Source organism: Vespula vulgaris, chromosome 21 (genome assembly GCF_905475345.1).
Source record: "Vespula vulgaris chromosome 21, iyVesVulg1.1, whole genome shotgun sequence".
Classification (NCBI taxonomy): Eukaryota; Metazoa; Arthropoda; class Insecta; order Hymenoptera; family Vespidae; genus Vespula; species Vespula vulgaris.
Genome location: NC_066606.1, coordinates 2,025,425 through 2,046,125, shown reverse-complemented (window position 1 = coordinate 2,046,125; position 20,701 = coordinate 2,025,425). Strand labels below are relative to the sequence as shown.

Sequence of the window (20,701 nt, the reverse complement as noted above, 5' to 3'; positions counted from 1 at the left end):
GAGGAAGCATAATATATTACTATTTTTTTTAGAGATGCACGCATGCTTTTATGTATGTGTTTGTACGTGTAACGCGTGCGTATGTGTCTACTTATTTGTGTGTGTATGTGTGTGTGTATGTGTACATAACGTCGAGGCGACATTCACTACGATACAAAAAGAGAACATAGAAGACACTCAATGCCTTTTATCAACGTTTCTATGTACTATGTAAAATAAAAGAAAAAAAGAAAAGAAGAGAAAAGAAAGAAATAGAAAAATTAAAAAAAAAAAAAACTCAATACAGAAATTTTTACATACTAACTAATTGTGCCTTTGTCGTTGGAAAATTAAAAGAAAAAATGAGAAATAATTTTATAACGATTTTTTAAAGACGAGATTTAAAGGGGAAGAAAAAAAGAAATAAAAGAAAAGACAAGAAAAGAAAGTGTACCGATATGAAAAGTATACTAGTACAATATATGATATCTTTTGATTAATAATTCATTATTCGCGTATGACATTGATCAATGATACTTATTTATAACGTTTACAATGGATTACACTTTCCTATATTTACATAGGATATATATATATATAATATATATATGTATATATATAGGATATAAATATAGAATATATATAGAATATAAATATAGGATATATATAGGATATATATATAATATATAGAATATATATATATAAAGCTATATAGATATATATTTATACATATGTACGTACATATTTGTAAAACCATAGAAACAGACACCCACACGATAGTATGTACATAGCTACGAGAAGACGATTATATTATCGGCTTGTGCTGACATAATCGCAGTACCGGCCTATTTTGGTTTCTGCATCTGTTTCACGTCCGTTATGATTGTATCGCCAACGCACGTGGATTAGACGTATATATACATATATATATATATATACATATATATACATATATATATACATACATATACATATTTATATATATGTCTATACAGAGAGAAAAGTAGTTTTCTTTTTGACTTTCTATAACTATGACCTATAAACCGATGATCACGTACTAATAGTAATAATAATATTTCGAAAAAGAGATTGTTTTTTTTTCCTTTTTTTTTCAAATAATATTATTTTCCTCGAGGTAATTATATTAAAATGATTGATATTAAATTGACACATTTAACAACATCAAACGAGATCATTCGTTTAATTTAACGAATAATATTATCTTCTATACGTAATAAAATATCCTTTGAATTTTAATTAACATCGATGATAATTTAAAAAAGATTCAGCCAAGTTTTACCTGTCATATCGCGTAGAACGATTTACGAGATCTAAAAACGTATAATCGTGAATTTAAAAATATAAGAAAATGATAAAATCTAAATGGAAGTTGGTATAATATATATTTGCATACACATACATACACACACACACACCTATACACCATCGTAACCTGATTTACAAGATTTTTTATTTCTGATATTGTCTCATTTGAGTAAGATAACATGCATATATTTTTTTCTAGTATTTCTGTATAGTCGATCGTGCATATTTATTTAATGATTCGTTAATTTTTTTCTTTATTTCATTTCATTTCATTTTATTTCTTTATTACTTTATCCTAAATTATAATGTTACTTATAAAATATTATTTTTCTTTCTTTTTTTTTCTGTACAATCATTAAAAAGAATTAATCTTGATTCACAATAATTTCTAATATATTTCATCGTATAATTAATTACTCTTATTAACTAATTTTCTTTATTATTATTATTATTATTATTAATTGTATCGTACCGACATTAAACATTAACTTTAAATAAAAACCAAATATAATTATTGCCACTATAATGATGGTATAAATCTATATCCCTGATATGTATCATATACATAAAACGTTTTAATTAAATATATATATATATATATATCGAAGAGAAGAAAAATTATCGATTTGATTTGACGTAATGCTTTTGATGGCTAAACACCAAAAAAAAAAAAAATCACTTTTATCGAAATATCTTAAACCGTTCTTTATTCGTCTCAATTACGAAGAAAAATTAGATCGTTCGTAATTAATAAATCAATAATTACGTAGGAAAATATTTTGTTAAGTTATATCTCTTTTTGCAAATGTTTTTGTAACAATATGTAAAACTTTTATAGAAAAAAAAAAAAATAAAGAAACACTATAGATAGATGATAAAGAGAAAGAGAAAGAAAAAAAGAAAGAGAGAGAGAGAGAATCACGGCTCAAATTTTTATGGTTTTCTTTCGGAACTTGAAATATGCCTAGTTAATTGTTGACGTATCATACCGTCCTCCCGATCCTTTACATTTATATTTTTGTTTTTGTTGTTAATGACATTTGTCTCTACTGTAGATTCATGGATAGGTGAAATTTCTCTGACTAAACCACGTAGTACCATACTGATGCAAGTCCATGGGAATACCCTGCAAATTAATTACGATATTTTTGTTATAAGAATTAATTATGAAAGTAGGAATTTAATTCTTTTTTTGTTTAAATTAAAAAGTTATTGTAAAAAGAAAAAGGATAAAAAAGAGTCAAAGGTTAGTTGTAAAAGTAAAAATTCAATTTGAAACATTGAAAATGAATTATATGAATAAAAATTAAATCGAATCAAAAGAAATTAGAAATTAATTATACGAATAAAAATGAAATATAACGTTTAAATAAAAATGGATGTATGTACCATTTGAAAGGTAACAAAATTTGGAAATATTCCGGTATCATAATGTATTTGTTGTTACATCTCAACGACGTTATAGTCTTCTCCGCTACTTCGTTCGGACTTAGATTAGGCAAAAATCTGAAAGGAATGTTGATCATTAAAATCAATATTTTTATGAATTAACGTATTAAATCCATTGAAAATCATTCGTACCCGGAATATCCATTTCCAAACATGCCTGTACTACGAAGGAAATAAGGGCATACGACTGTGGTGTTGATATTATTATATCCTTCGTACTATAAAAAATAAAAAAAGAACCATATATATATATATATATATACATACAAATATATGCAAATAACGTATAAAAAGAAAAATATGTAAACGATAAAAAAATTAAAATTGTGAAAATAAAAATTACAGATTCTTCAAATAAAAAATTAATTATAAGAACGAAAGTTAAAGATTAATTATGACAATAATATTTAAATAAAAATTATATATATATATATATATATAAACATTTGAAAGGTAATGAAAATCTATATATATATATATATATATATACATTTTTTTTCTTTTCTTTTAAGAGCGAAGAAATATAACGAAATATAAAATATAATTAAAAAAATAACTTATAACAAATACATACCTCCAGTTCTATTCGTAACGCTTCATCGAAACCAACTGCTGCATATTTCGATGTACAATAATCAACTAATTTCGGAATCCCAACATGGCCAGCCATACTCGCTATACTGACGATATGACCTTTATTACTTTCCATCATAGCCGGGAGGAAAGCTTTCACTGTCTGCAAAAAAAAGAAAAAATAAATAAAAAGAAAGAGTGAAGAGGAAAAAGAAAAAGAAAAATAAAAAAGGAGTTTCTATTACAGCAAAAAAGAACTTTGATTTCCTTCTTTCATTCTTCTTTTTTTTTCTTTTAATGCTCAATTATAATACGATGATGACACGTAATAGGATGATATACATTTATGATGGAGATATACGAAGAAAAGAAAAGGAAAAAAAAAGAAAAAAGAAATCGAATGACAGAATAAACGAATATAAAGAGTTTTATATCTATATATGTTCATATATAAAAAAATAAATTCATATACCAAAATATACAAATATAAATCAAATATGAAAATATAAATTTGTTTTATATACAAATTTAAGAGAAATAATATATATATGTATAATGTTTTCGATTAAGATACAGGAAGACAGAGAGAGAGACAGAGGGAGAGGTAGGTTAAATCGTGATTGGAAAGGGATCGGTAGAAAGTGGTTTGTTGAGCAAATATACAACAAAGAAATGACCGTGACATCGAGATGGTAGGAGGCCCACAATTACAAACGTTTCTTTTTCTTTTTTATGGGATGATTAACCCACTTTTACAAGATCTCAAACGATTTTCATGGTTACGCTCTGTTTTCATCGTTAAAATATCTAATGTTGATATTATTTAATGTGTTCCAAGATTAATTGCTTTCTAAACGATTGACATTTAAAAATTTATCTGAACATACACACGCGCATACACATATACATATGCACGTGATCGTAGAATGTGCGCAGTCACGTATATATCTATATATACGTGTATTTTATATATAATTTATTCAATAAGTTGAATATCATTGACCGCTTTTTTTTTTTTTTATTTTTTTTCTGATGTAGATAGTGAATAATATCCTTTCTTTTTACACACACACACACACACACATACACATCTTTTTATTACCTGTTTATTACGACAGATTAACGATTTTTTTCCTAACGAAAAAACAGATAAATGGATTGACACATGTTAAAAAAGAAAAAAAAATAGAGCATGCGTTTGGTTAACTGGTTTTTCTTTTTTTCGAATCATAATTTTTGGATTATATATGATCAAGGATCTTGATAAATAACAAAGGATAACCTGTTCTAATTTTGAAGCCGTTTGAAACTAGTTATCCTCGAAAGAGGATCTTGTTGTGAAGGACGACTGCATATATAGGGTGATCTAAAAGAATTAGTAATAATTTTCGCGATTATAATAATCGAATACGATTTTTTTTTTTATGTTAGAACTAACACGTAACGTTCTATATTTACATTTAATTACAAATGTCGAGACGCTTTTTTAATCTTTTCGACGATTACGTTATGCAGGAAACTTTTTTCTGATATAGTTTTAATTTTTATTGCGTTTTGAATAGGAAATTTATTTTACACGTGCATTTCTTATTTATTAAACAGGTATTGGAAGCGTTCGATATAATTGAACACCTAATTCAAAACCATCGATCAAGCTTCGAAATGAATTATTTTCTATATTTATAACTTTTATTCGATAATTAATTATTTTCGCGAATTATAAAAAATGTTTGGTCTTATTATCCTATCTCAATGATACGAAAAGTGCTGAACAAAAAAGAAAAAGAACACCGAATTTATTTCTCCGTCAAAATTTGTTTTCTTTTTCGCTTTTTTTCTTCTTTTTTTTTTTCTATCAGAAAAAAGAATTTTGAGCGTGATATAATCGTCGAGAAAATATAATAGAAGAATAGTGAAAATTGTAAGAGAAAAAGGAAAATTACAGAAATTATAAAACACGTACAATTTCAGTACAATACTTTTAAACGTAATATATGCTCATTTTTAGTACCGTGTCCTTGTAAAATAGAATTTTCCATTTTGTGTTATCGATGAATTACAAGAAAAAAAAAGAAAGAGAGAGATAGAGAAGAAAAAAAAAGGAAAATGAAGAAAATGAAAAACTCGTTTGGTAACTCGAGGAAGTGTTAAAACAATATATTACACGATAATATATATCTATTATTGCATTAATACAAAATTTTATTGAAATTATACGAAGAGTACAACATTCTTTCATTATTCGACATAGCTCAATTTACATTCGACATATTCAATCGTAATGACTTAAATTGCTAGAACGCTTAGATTCTTTTTCTTCTCTTTCATTTTTTCGCGTAGTTTTTCTCGAAAGAAAAAAAAAAAAAAGAGAAAAAAGAAATATATGTATACATACATATATATATATATATAAAATAAAAAAAACAAAGAGATATATTAACATATAAATATTAATAATAAAAGAAAGAAAGAAAGAAAGAAAAAAATTATATATATATACATACGTATATAAAATAAAATAATCAAGGAATTTCCGTAGCTGTTGAAATTAAAAGAGAGTCAAATTACCTTTGACGAGGATAAAATACATTGACGGCTTGGTATGTTGCAATTTTTAACATAGAATACACTATGGCAACTACTTACGAACGGTGTAAGTAAGTACTTGCAGTCATCTGACCGGTTTCTCTGTACCTGACCAACGGCAACGATTCCACAACGAACTACTACGGTGAACCTAACCATGTTTGCCTCTCACCGCGAGAATTTCTTAGAGATATTTGGTTCTTGATTTCTGACAGAAATTGATCTACCAAAATCCTTCGACATTTGATATAAAAAAAATAGAAAAAAACAACTTGTAATATTAAACGAAATATTAAATTAATTTCGTGGTATATATATATATATATATATTATATATATATATATATATATATATATATATATATATATATATATATATATAGTGGATTCTATCACTAATCGATCGATAAAGAGTTATCTTTTATCAAGCCATTTTTTTCTAACATATCATCACTATTTCTTCTCTCTTAATAAATATCTACGTAATATTTATTGTATTGAAGTTTTTAATACAAATTTCTTTTTTTTTATAGATCGAATATAAGACTCATGTCATGTGAATATGTAATTGATAGTTGTTCCGAGTGTTATATCAATGCGAATTATTGGAAATAATCGTTTAGAATCGGTCGTTTTTTTACTCTTAGGCTTGGACGTAATGAGTGTTAATAAATGCATCATTATTTCTCGATCGATCCGTTAAAAAATTAATGCGATTGATAAAGATTGAGAAAACGCTGATCCAAATTATAGACAACGAAGAATAAATATATGTATATATATATATATGAAAAAAAAAAAATAATGTCGTACGAACGAACGAATTTCAAACAACGTTTAGATATTTATCTAATCATATTATTATCGGTTTAAAGAAAAAAGGAAAAAGAAAAAGAAAAAGAAAAAGGAAAAGATCCACTGCGCGTACGAATCAAACACAAAGGTAACTAAATACTTAATTACTTACGTATATGTAAAAAAAATTATTCGATTAAAGAACACAATGAACGGAACGAAATTTTTATAAATGCAAATTTAATTATATTTTAATATCGCGCAAATATTGTTAATCTGTGCCATTTTGGCCGCGATAACAACGATAAAATGGCACGGACGTGAGTATGATTTCTTTCATAACACAAACATCCTGCAATATGACGGGATTATAGTCACGGAATATGAAAAATCGCGAGTTTAACGACGTAACGGCGTGTCATTTCGATTAGGTTTAATCGCGTAAGATTCGATATAAAAGAAAGAAAATATTTTTCTTTTCTCCTTCTTTCTTTCTTCCTTTTTCTTTTCTTTTTTTTTTTAATGTGTAGCTATCCACATTACCAGTTGCCAACAACGATTTTTGATTATCCTTCTACTCCTACACAACCTCCACCACTTCTACTCCCACTTATTCATCCTTCACTCACAACCTACATTAATTTCGTTGAATTTCGTCGACGCTATCACGATTATCTGAAGCATTTGATTTTTTTTTATTTGTTTTATTTGTTTTTTTTTTTTTTTTTTTTTTTTTTTTTTTACGAACAGATATTCCCTCTTCTTTATCTTCCGTCATCTTCGTTCAAGAAATTTTCACGTAACTCGGATTAATATATCTTTTTCTTTTTTATTTCTTTTCTTTCTTTCGTTTCCAATTTTTTTTTTTTTTTCGCTAAAATTAAATCCAAAAAGACGTAGTGTATAATTTGAAAGATTAGTATATAAAAAGATGGGAACGGAGAGAGTAGGTTCGAAGAAACGATTATGCGTTTGCACGAGATCGTATAACAAAGAAATGATGATTATAAATGCGAGGATGAGAGAGAGAAAAAAAGAGAAGAAAATAAGGATGAAAATAGTACGACTTAGGAAAAATTTTTACTTACCCAAAAATGACTCATTATGTTTACGTCCATCGTACGTATTAGAAGATTATCGGGGGTTTCCAAGAACTTCGTAACATTGACTACACCGGCATTGTTTATCAAGATTGTTACCTGTAATAAATTAAAAAAATGTCAGAGTAATAATGTATAGGGAATATTCGTGGATAATAAGTCATAATGTCGGATAGTATGATCACTCAAATTACAGTAATAACTGATGAGAAAAGATAAATTTAGCTATGACCTCGATAATTTATTATGAGTTTCTATGAACTATGATCTCTTGATTCCTAGAATTGTGCTAATTGCTTAGATAATGATATATATATATATACATATACATACGTATTTTATTGTTTATAATAAAAATTCCGTTTTTGAATTCCGTAAAAGCTCTTAAAAATAACCGCGATTAATCTTTTTAATATTTGAAAATTCTTCAACAAATGTTTGCTCAATTTCTATATCTTGCTCAACTTGATTCAAGAAGAACGAGTTTCCTGAATCACTCTGAATAAACAGCCTGTAAGAGTTGCGAATCCTTCACCGATCGAATATAAAAGTGAAAGTAGGAAAGGTCGGTGACAACGTTAAGATTTCGATTCGTGCGTAACTATAGATAGTAGAATTAAAATATATGTATGTGTATGTGATACAATATATGTGAGTGTATGTATGTATATATATATATATTAAAAAATAAAAATTGTTATCTAGATACATACATATTTAGATAATATATATACATACATATATACATATATATATATATATATGTATGTATGTATATGTATTTATTGTACGTACGATATAATATAAATGTATATGTATAATATATATTATATATATATATATATAAGTATGATATACATATATATTACAGTAGTAACAATGTCTAAGAAAAAGTATCGTACGTAGAAGGACGAAGTAGAAGATTTTATTTTTTTTTTTTCATTTCTTTTTTTTGTTCTCTTTTTGAAGAAACGTTGAAAACAGGTCAGACCACACGATGCCGACAACGGTTCTCTGTATATTACAGAGAGATGTGGCGTAACGTAGACTTTCATAATGTTCTCTTTCACCCTCCCTCCCCCACTTTCCCCTCCTCTCCCTATTTCAGATAGAGAGTAGTATACTATCTTTTTCTAGGTGAGTAAGTCGATAACACAAAAACGTACGTATTCATGTCTATTCGCTCCAAAAACTATCGATTTCAAAAATAATGAGAAAAAGAGAAAGAGAGAGAGAGAGAGAGAGAGAGAAACAATATAATTTGTTTAAACAAAACGTACGACTTTAAATCGACAGAGTTTCTTTTTCTTTGCTCCATTTTGTTGTACTTGAGAAGCATTTAGCGAAATTTAAAAAAAAAAAATGAGAAAAAGATAATATAAATAAATAAGAAAACAAAAATGTCCTCTCACCTTGCCAACTTCTTCTTTAAGCAGAGCCGCCTTTTTGTAAATATCCTCGCGATTGCAAAGATCGCAAACGTATCCGTAACAAGTACCACCTGCAGCCTGTACCAATTTCACCGTTTCTTCGATACCTAAAAAGATAAAAAAAAAAATAAAAGAAAGAGGATAAAAGAAAAATAAAAAAAAAAGGGGATTATTTATCCGTCGTCGATAATGTGAACGTCGTTAAATTATTTTTTTAAAAAGACTCGCGTATTGAACGCCATTGTTACGCTGTTTGTAATCCATAGTTAATTTAATTACACATCGAAACGTATTTGAACGTATCGTTTTTGTTTCACTATTTAAATTAGATATAAATTAACGTGTATATTACACGGATCATTAGACAAATGCGTTTAATTAGATATCCATTCATCCATTCATCCATTCATCCATTCATTCATTCATCCATCTTTATCTTTATTTGTTTCTATTAGAAGATATGCTTTATTCCGCGATGAGAGTTGAATATTTTATTACAGAGAGAAATTAGAAAGTAACAGAAGTGTATAACAGAAATAAGACATATTTATGCACTCATGCTTAACGCGACGAAAGTTAAGGAAAGAAAAAGAAAAGGCGAGAAAAGAAAGGAAAAGAAAAAAGAAGAGAAAAAATATATATATAACAAAAAAGAAAAGAAAAAAGAACAGAAAAAATATTGTTAGATTCTTCGTTCTTTTTATATGCAATTCTTTTGTTCTTTTTATATGGAGATGATATAAATTGAAAAAAAAAAAAGAAAGGAAAAGAAAAAATATAGGAAAAGAAAAAATCAAAAATATTGCCAATGAGAAAATCAGATCAAAACGTACGTATTAAAATCTTGAACGATTCATTGCGGATTTATTTCGTTTCTTTTCTTCTTTTTTTTATTATACTCTTTTATATGTAGAAATCTAGTTATTTAGAAATCCAATTCGATGTATATTCGACGATCATCTCATCACAAGTAAAAGTTTTCTTCTACGTTGCAACGAGAAACATTCGTTCGTCTCTAAACTTCACATCGTACACGTACTGTCACACGAATAATCCTATAATAACCATAGAGTAGGACACTGACCTACCTCATGTTGACCTAATCAATTAGTTTTCCTTTTAGAACGTTTATTTGTGTAAACAATATGTTTATATTTCAAGCAGCTGTCTGTCTTCCTAATTAGTCAATTACACAAATGTTCAAACCCATTAGAATTTAAGTTAATTTAAGAAAGCCAATTTAATTTGCAAATTTCTAATATTATCTAGGCTAATCTCTGAAATAGACAATTTTTCTTTTTATCAATTAGAAATTACCTATCACTCTGTACAACTATTACGTATGATTGGTTTAATCTGATTATTTCGATGAATCATCGAGAATAACGGCGGTGTGATGAGAGGAAAAAATCTTTCTTTTTTCTTTTCTGTCCTTTTTGTAAAAAAAAAAAGAAAGAAAAAAAGAAATAAAAATTATCTGAGAAAAATTAGTTAGAGGACGATGAATTAACGAAAACGTAAAAAAGAGATAAAGCAATTTTCTTTTACGTATGAAAAGAAAAGAATATGAAGAAATATATTGAAAATAGGAAAAAAAGGAAAAGAAATAAAAAATAAGAGAGAGAAAAAAATTAGTCACGCGTTTAGATTTAATTTTATGTAAGATTACGTGTCAGGATTTTTTTTCTTTTTTCTTTATATTTTTTCTTTTTCTTTTTTTTTTTATTTTTTATGAATGTAAAGAGAGTTAACGAACGAATGACGTTGGAAACTATACTGTGTCGAGGAAAGTTTTAAGTGAAAGAGAAAGGTACCATACTATGACAATATAGAATCGTTCTATCGGCAATATACTTTCTCAACAGACTTGCAGCATGTATATATATATATATATATATATATATATATATATATATATATATATATATATATATATATATATATAGTGTGTATGTGTGTGTGTGATATTTAATGTAATATAAATTATATTAAATTAATCATAAGAAGAAACACTATAATGGAAAGTTTGTACATATTAATGTAATATATATTATATTATATTAATTAAGAGAAAGACACGTATAATAGAAAATTTGTATATATTGATATAATATAATTTATATTATATTAAACTAATTAAAAGAATAAAACGTATAATAGAAAATTAAATATCATAGAAAACAATCATTATTTAATCTCAATCAAGGAAGTAGAATGAATTCTATTACAAGTTACGATATACAAGTTGTGAAACTTTTTTCTATTACACTAGATGTATTCTAAGAAAAAGCCATTTGATAAATTCGTATTGATACATTATCATTCAATTTTATGCTTCTTGAAAATCAAGGATATGTAAATATACATTTTTTATTATCAAATAAGCTTATGTTTATGCAAATTAATACCTTTTATAAATAATGTAATGGGACTTGAATGGAAATCATGTTTCTTGATTAAACTATTCTAAAAATATATTTCTGTTGATTTACATATTTTGCTAGTTGATTACATATATGCGTAATGCATATGTTTCAAATTGTTTATCTTTAATAATATAATATATGCAGAAATTTTTATATTGCTTGTTATCTAACGTAAATATGCACACGATAATTTATATTAGAGTTCATTTAAATATCTTACCAATTCCTTTAATATAAAAATTGAGAAACGTAGATGGTAAATTTAATTATTCAATTGGAATATATATATATAATATATATAATATAAATATGTAATATGTTATATTAGGTTGCTACATACGAAACATCCAATTTTTTTTCTTTTTTATTTCAAATTGATATTTTCGCATAAATCTAATTTTAGAATTGAAACGTCAAACAAGACAAACTATATACTAGCATAGTTCGTGACGATACTAGAACGTCTGGAGAAAACTAATCGATGATTAATAAAGAATGATCATTGATTCCATGAATCGTATTCATGAACTTTCTACGACCTCGTACTACGGTCAATAGGTCGCTTTTAGTTGGACGCGAGAATAAGATGATTACTGCTACTTAAGGGAATATTAAAATTTTATTAGAATGTAAGGAAAGAAAGAAAAAAAAAAAAATTTTCTTTTTCATCCGTGAACTTCTTACGACCTTGACAAAAAAATTAATTCTTCGTAATTAATCGAATACGAACTCCTAGATTCGTAACTTTTCGTTCGGCATTTCGATGAATTGCGTAATCGAATATATCGTGTTTTTAGAAATCGTATTTGCGAAATAATAAATAATATTAAGTGGATTAAGTAATATCAAAGGATGGAGAAGAAAAAGAAAGAAGAAAAAAAAGAAGTAAAAGAAAAGAAAAATATTGTATCTTCATTGTAATCTTAGAATCCGGATTCGAATTCATCTTTTTATTAATGGTTATCTAACCTATCAATTAGCTAACCAGATCCTTCGATCTCAACACGAATTTTAATATGAATAATTAACACGAATAAAGATGTTTGCAACGTATATGTCTCTATGCATGTATTTTATATGGAATGGTTTATTAAAAAATAAAAAAAAAAGATAGAAAGAAAAAAAATTGCTACGATTATATCTCCTCTTATTCTTACATTCGATTTAATGAAGAAGCGATTTGAATAATAATTATGTACTAATTATGTAAAATAATTTATGGCATGCAAAATATCGGTCCATACAAAATATAGAGCCATTTCATTACGAAGTAATAATCTGTGTTCAAACGTGATCGATTATTCATTCAAGTGGAAAAAAAAAGATGAAAAAAGTGAGGAGGATTATCCTTTTTTTTCTATTTCCATCCTTTTTCTCCTCTTAAAAGGATACAATATATCCTGTGATGTCATCAATACGTTTCTTTTTTTTGTTATATTCGTAATATTTTTCTTCTGAAGAGAAAAATAATTATATAATAAATAAATTATATAATATATTAATTATAATAAAAAATACATTAATGTATGTATATATATATATACATACACATACATATATTGTTTAATATTACTATTTATTATAAAAAAAAAAAAAATTATGGAAAAAAAGAAAGAAGAAAGAAAAAAGAAAAAGAAAATAAAAGCAGTTTAATTAAACTTGTCCGACGTTGAAAATATTTAAAACAGAAAGAATCAATGAAAAGAAACAAATTAGTCGATCGATCGTTTTGTTACATCAAACATGGTGATCAATCTTCTATGGTCTAACAAGATTAGACCGTTACTTTCAACGAGATTCTATCTGTTAGAGAAAGAACGGTATTTTGCTTGTTATCGTTACTTTCACTGAATCTTCATAGCATAATACACGAAGTAATAAATAGATAAATATATGCATAGAAATATATGAATAATCTTTCGAATAAATCTTTTGAATCTGATAGATCATTAAACTCGATCGACTAAATGAATGATTAATATGGAATATTTATAAATTTATATAAAACGTAACATCTAAATATTGTCAATGATATTCTTCCTACTTATAGAATACAGAAGAATGAATAAAGATTAAGAAGAAAAAAAAAATCCACCTATATAAATGAATATATCATAATTCTTTTTTTTTTTTTCTTTCTTCGTCTCGATATATCATTTCGAACAAGCACATAATCATATCATTCGTAAAGAAACTTGCAAAAATTTGAATTAAAATCGACGGACGTAATAACAAATTACTATGAATTATTAAACGAGATCGTATCAAAATATAATACATAAATATTATCAATGACACATATGATACGTTCTAGTTATAAAATGTAAAAAAGTAAATAATAAGTGGGTGTTTGTTACGAACTATTTCTTTTCTCTTGAAATTAATCGTTTAAAAGAAAGAAAGAAAGAAAGAAAGAAAGAAAGAAAGAAAGAAAGAAACAGACAAAGAAAAAAGAACAGAAGAAAATGAAAAAAGAAAAAGATAGAAAAGAAGATAAGAAAAATGTACGAATTAAAATTCAACTGACCTTTCTGATTGATGTCCCATACTACAACGATGACGCCAAGATTAGCCAATCTGAGGGCTAATAACCTTCCTAATCCTCCGCCTCCGCCAGTGACAAGGGCAACCTCGCCAGATATGTCCTTCATTTGGTATTTGCGTGGTATAAATATTCTAAGAATACTCTCGAGTATGGCCGTGATCGAGAACAGTATAAAACTAAGAAGGTCGCGGATTAATTCTATAAACGACATTGTCGTGATTTTTAAAACAAAACAAAATAAAAAAAAAAAACTGCAACTTCTCGTTTCAAAACGAAACTTCTTTTCCGTTCTCGACTATATCACGTAAACGTTGTATACGCGCGATAGGATAAACTGAATCAACAATCAAACAACAAGCAAGTAAGCAAAGCAAACAAACAAACAAACAAACAAACGAACGAAAAAGAAACGAAATCCGTTTCGTTTTGTTTCAATTTGTACGATTGATTGATTGATTGATTGATTGATTGGTTGATCGATCGATCGATCGATCGATCGACTGATTAAATGTGCGATCGTTTAAGATCCTATACAATCTCGTTGTGTATGCTGAAAGAACAACGCGCGGAGGCCTCCAACCTGCTCGAAACTTCCTAAACACGTCTTTACACTTAATACGGCCTTCGATGAATGGAATCGTCTGCAACGCAACTTGAATTTAATTTCTTCTTTTTTCTTCTTCTACTTCTTCTTCTCCTTCTCCTTCTCCTTCTCCTTCTCCTTCTCCTTCTCCTTCTCCTACTTCTATTTCTTCTTCTTCTTGTTTGCTTCTTTTCCCCACTTTTATCCAGACATTAAATCTGTTTCTTCTGTCTATTTATCTATTTATCCATCTATTCTATCTCTATCCTTTTCTCTCTCTCTCTCTCTCTATTTTTCTCTCTCTGTTTCCTGTTGGCGAACTGTATCAAGTTACTTATCTCTCGTATATCTGCAAAATAGAAAAAAGAATTAAAAAAAAGGAAAGAAAGAAACGAAACAAGAAAAAAAAGAAGGAATAGGAATAAAGAACGTAGGCATTAATAACATATTTCTCTCTCTCTCTCTCTCTTCACTCAACGTCTTTAGAAAAACGTAACACGTTCGTTCGTAAAAATTCATATCTTTTTTCTTCCTCTTCCTCCTCCTCCTCCTTCTCCTCCTCTTCCTCTTCCTCCTCTTCCTCCTCTTCCACCCCCCTCCCCCTCTCTGTGTCACCTGTCAACCGTTCCAAACCTCAACTCAAAATTTTTATTCGAACGAATCTATCTTAGAAAGTAATTTTGGAAGCAGATGTTTTGGAAAAAAAACAAGGTTAGAAGTTTAGTCACAACAGTCCTCTTTTTCTTCCTCTTCTTCTTCTTTTTTTTCCCTTTCCTTTCGTTTTTTTTTTTTTTAATTTTTCTCTCTCTCTCTCTTTTTTTTTTTTTTTTTTTTTTTTTTCCTCCTCCTCTTCTCCTTACACAGTCACGTAACTCTCGATTTCATGCTCGTACGATCATGCATCCTAATTGATATATTTCTTTTCTTTCTTTCTTTTTTCTCTCTCTCTCTCTCTCTCGTTTTTTTTTCATTTTTTATTTTTCTTCTTTTTCTCTTTGCACGAGCAACAATAGAAAATGAGAAGTAACGCGAAGTTTGCGATGTTTATTTACGTATACGTTCATTCACGTTCGTCACGAACGAGTGGAACGTATTTTTGTATCGTCGATCTTCACGTCTATTTTTTTTTCCTTTTTTTTCTTGTTTTTCTTTTTTTTTATTCCTTCTTTTCTTTCGCGAAGTCAAAATTCATCAGATCAATCAAAAATTCATTGCGCGGTCTGGTAACTGCGGAAGATAAGATAAAAAAAAGGAAAAAATTAAAAGAATAAATAAATAAAGTAAAATATAATGAAATAAGATGAAAGACCGTGTATTGAAATCGATTTGTTTATCTTTCGTGTTTTTTCTTCTTATTTTTTTTTTTTTTTGCTTAACGTTCGGTCGCTAAAACGATTCTTGGATCTGAAACGCTAATCTGTCACTTTCTAATAACCATCACTTTCGATTTTCAATGAATGCTAAACCCCGAACGATTCTTCTTTTCAGTTCGATCGATTCGAATGAATTTATCGTTTTGAATTGCAAATCAAATTCGAATTTGTTATGTCTATTAAATTTCATTATTATCATTTTAATATTTTACTATCATAATTATCATTATCGCTCTTATTACTGCTATCGTTATTTCTCTTCGTTTTAAACGCTCCTCGTTAATTTAAAAACATCATTTAACGTGAATACTCGCGAGTATACAAATCGTAATAAAAATTAATTATTTCTCTATGCAACAAAACAAAAAAAAAAGAAAAGAAGAAAAAACAAAAAAGGAAATTATAAAATTATATCTATGAAATCCGGATAAAAATAAAAAAAGTAAACGCCAATTGTTTAATAGTTGAATTAATTAATTAAATGATTTCATCGAGAGATTTATCTTTCAAAAAGAAGGAAAAAAATGCTGACATTCTCGATTATAACCTGCATGAATATAATTAATTATCTATGATAAGTAGTTTTATTTATTCAAGCGAATTTTAATTTTCACTAGGATCCTAAAGATTTTTTGCTCTGAGAATAATTTGTTTTTTCTTTAAATATGAATCAGTGCAATGAAATTGTTTATGTACACGTGCATGTATTTTTTTCGAGAAAGTCTCGTGTCTAATTAATCGTAAATAAAACTTCCTGATGTAATAATTTTTACTTTTATTTATTATTATTTCCTGATATAATAATAATATTTATTCATAGAGACGAACATTAATTTCTGTTAAGACTGTACATTTATACTGACAATGTTTTGTTCTGACAATTATCTATCATATACTAATCAATGTAGTCGAATAACTATAATAATGATAATTAATAATACTTCGAAAAAAGATTAGACTTTAATTGCGTAGATTTAACAAAAAAAAAAAAAAAAGGAGAGATAAAAAAATATTTTTAGATCGACTTGTACAAGTTGTCTCGTATTATACGACATGATCAAATATATTCTCGATCCTATCGATTTCATTTTTTATTTCTCTTAACAAATATCTCATAACAAAAATTATTAGATGTTAAAAATATAATATTTATGATAGAAAGTATAATAAAAATATAAATACATAATACGAAAATCATGAGTATTTTTTTTTTTTAACGGTGTTTGATATTTTTACTCTAATAAAAGTTATTGGATTTTTTTTATAAAAGAATTATTAATAAATTCATTAATAGATTTGTTTGTTTCTTTTTTAAATTACTTACTAATTTACGCATTTATATATTGATTTATAATTTACTTCTCTATTTTTGTTAATACATTTTTGAAAGTTATAATAATTTGAAGCGCGACGATCAAAAGAAAATATTATTGCTATTACATGGTTAATATGATAACACGATTAAATATCGATTAAAAGATAAACCATATTTACTTATTGGATTCGACATTCTGTATAATTTTTATCAGATTTAAAAAATATCGGATTCCATTCAAAAAAAGAAAAAAGAAAAAGATCTCCATATTACGAAAATAATTTTCATTGCGAAACATTTCTAATATATATTATTTTTTTCTCATTAAATCTAGAAACGTTCATTTGAATAATTGTTTTATAAAACCAATAAGATTAAAAATATTTGATCATATACAAATGAGACACCCTATAAATATACGTGTTCGTATTTGGTTTCATAAAAGGAAAATTAAATAAGAAGGCCGATGATTTAAAGGCACGCGAATAATCTGTTGTATAATAATAATAATAAAAAAAGAAAAAGAAAATATTTAACACCAAAATAACATCCTATATAAATTTTTTGTTCTTCCTTTTTTCTTTTCTTTCTTCTTTTTTATATTCCATTAAAATTTATACTGATAGAGCAGCACGTGTGAACATATATATATATATATAAAATTTTATCTACGACATTTTTTTTCCTCGACAAACAGTTGAGAGTTTTGTAGAAAATTAATGTTCGACTGTACATATATACATACATACATACGTACATATATATATATATATAAAAGGTTTTTAATTATACATATATATATCGATCTCTATTTAAAAAAAAGATATACATATATATATAATATAAAGCACATTTTTCTACAATAAATTGGGGACGCTCGGTTTGCAAGCGAACGGCATTATAACACTGGTCGGTCTTTCTAAGAAACGATTGACTTTCACTATGCGTTTATTTCGTCTGGCGGTGACGAGCAGAGCATCATTAACATCTAACTTTTATCTTTTTCCTTTTTTATTTTTCTCTTTTCATGGAAAACAAACGGTTTCATTAAAAGATAATAAACCTCGAATGAAAATAACTATTTGTAAGAAAATAGATAAGAAAAAAAAAAAAAAGGAAAAGAAAGAAAACGGAAGAACTTGAGTTGAACCTTAGACGAAGCAAACAAACAATATAATCGTATTGATATAAAAATAATAATTTATGTAAAAAGTGTTTTAATAATAATCATCAGTATAGTAATTATATTCAGATTAAAGTTATACTTTGTACCATGTTATTTCTTTCTCCTCTCGAAGTTGTTATATTCACTGAAGCCTACCTTGTGCCCCTTTTGATAAGTGTATCAAGCTCACGTAATTCTTTTTTTTTTTTTTTTTTCATTTTCATTTTCTTTTAACTTTCTATTACGAATATTATACGATAACATTACGAATACTTATAATATAATATTACTCGTTGATCAAGCAAAATTGTTTAAAATGCGTTAAAGTTTTCTTTCGGAAAGGTTTACGCGCGTGAAATCATATTTTGCGAAGAGAAAAAAAAAATGGTTATTTTGCGAGAGTTTCCCAACAATCCATTTACGAGATTCAAAGGTCGATTGTTGCAATTGACTTAGTTACCAACAACTAGCTTACGAGTGACATCAACGCGTTAGGGAGAGAAGATCGTGGATGGAGAAAATAGATGAGGGGAGAGGTGGGAGAGTAGAGGAGGATGAAATAAAAATAAAAAACACTTATACACCCACATAGGCGTTCATATAGACACACGCGTTCGTAAGAAAGTAACATTTCTTGCAACGATCGAGAATCAAGTACTTACTTACTTACTTACTTAGGTCGAGAGATCAATGGTCGAACGAAGAGATAGTTGATCGTGTTCGTTTTTCTTCGTATAAATAAATCGTCTCTGGTATTAGAGAAGAAAAAGATGATGGGTGTCTGTGTGTGTGTGTGTGTGTGTGTACACGTGTATGGGAGTGTACATATATGTATCAATCTCGAACGCGATAAATATTTTCTATCTCTTCGAGAGAGAGAGAGAGAGAAAGAGAGAGAGAGAGAGACACACAGAAAGAGACAGAAAAAGACAGAAAGAGAAACAGAGAGAGAGAGAGAGAGAGAAAAAAAAAAAAGAAAAAGGAGCTAACGTCTTCTCCTCACTACGGTCGCCGATAGACTGAATGGTGATGCGTGCGAGCTGTACTGTACTATACTGTACGATTTGCGCCTTCACTTCACGATGATATCTATCCAGGGACCGTTTTGTAAGCTTTAAATAAGATACGTCGTTTGGAGTAACAACGACACGGCGCTATAATTAAACGTATTTTGCAATTATCGCATATTTTCTTTGCACAGTATTTGCCGATAGAATTACGAGAGAAAGAGGGGGGAGGAGGAAGAAAGGGATAACAGATAAGAAATAACATAATTTAAGAAACATTGATGCTAAGATTGTGAATTTTCAAAGAAAATTGATTAAATTGTATACGCGATTATTTTGTCTTTTCGTATTTTTTTTCTTTTTTTTTTCTTTTCTATTTTTCTTGTTTCTTTTTCTATAAATGATTTTTACGAAAGAAAATATATTATCTCTTTTCGTCATTCGTGATCATGATAAGATAATATAATATATGTTATAATAATATGATATGATATGTGTGTTGTCTGTGTGTGTGTGTGTGCGTGTACGAAAAAATTATAATAATCGACGAATAGGCAATTTTTTATAATCTAAAAAATATTAATGTATTCCTCGTACATATCTAGTACGATCGAGAAAATGTTAAAAAGTTCTGTTTTATCAGCTGTTTTCTTGTTTTTCTCTTTTTTCCTTCTCTCTCTCTCTTTTTCTTTTTCTTTTTCTTTTTTTTTTTTTTTTTAGAACGATAACGCATAACATGACCTTATTATAAATTATGCCAATATATTATTAAGCAAAGAGATTATCATCTTCGGTAATAATTTAAATAATGATTTATCTCCTTAAATATTTGATTTATTAACTGGAAAATAGCTTCTATAATGTGACGTAAATTTCATTTAAAATGGAGATCGTATTGAGAAAGAAGCAGAGAGAGAGAGAGAGAGAGAGAGAGAGAGAGAGAGAGAAAGAGAAAGACTTAGAATTATATAAAAATAAATAAATAAATAAATAAATAAACATAATCATGCAGTTTCTAATGCACGATATCATTCGAATCATTTATATTT

The 20,701-nt window shown here is 27.2% G+C and overlaps 2 protein-coding genes across 7 annotated transcripts in view; one reads left to right on the top strand and one right to left on the bottom strand.

Moving 5' to 3' along the window:
* LOC127071351 (uncharacterized) overlaps positions 1–20,701 on the top strand; it is a 38,908-nt gene that overhangs the window by 8,929 nt on the left and 9,278 nt on the right. The window lies entirely within an intron of this gene.
* LOC127071340 (short-chain dehydrogenase/reductase family 16C member 6) lies at positions 1,364–19,753 on the bottom strand. 6 transcript variants are annotated; one of them, XM_051010504.1, is made up of 9 exons: positions 19,320–19,619; positions 14,790–15,141; positions 14,192–14,407; positions 9,221–9,345; positions 7,797–7,907; positions 3,329–3,490; positions 2,887–2,972; positions 2,695–2,811; positions 1,364–2,431 (listed from the first exon to the last, which is right to left on the bottom strand). In XM_051010504.1, the coding sequence occupies exons 3-9, from the start codon at positions 14,313–14,315 to the stop codon at positions 2,239–2,241; spliced, it is 918 nt and encodes a 305-aa protein (XP_050866461.1). In that variant the 5' UTR covers positions 14,316–14,407; positions 14,790–15,141; positions 19,320–19,619; the 3' UTR covers positions 1,364–2,238. The 6 variants fall into 6 exon arrangements, with proteins under 6 accessions (XP_050866461.1, XP_050866462.1, XP_050866458.1 ...); XM_051010505.1 differs by having other exon boundaries at positions 14,192–14,385; XM_051010501.1 differs by lacking the exon at positions 19,320–19,619 and adding an exon at positions 19,636–19,753 and having other exon boundaries at positions 14,192–15,141.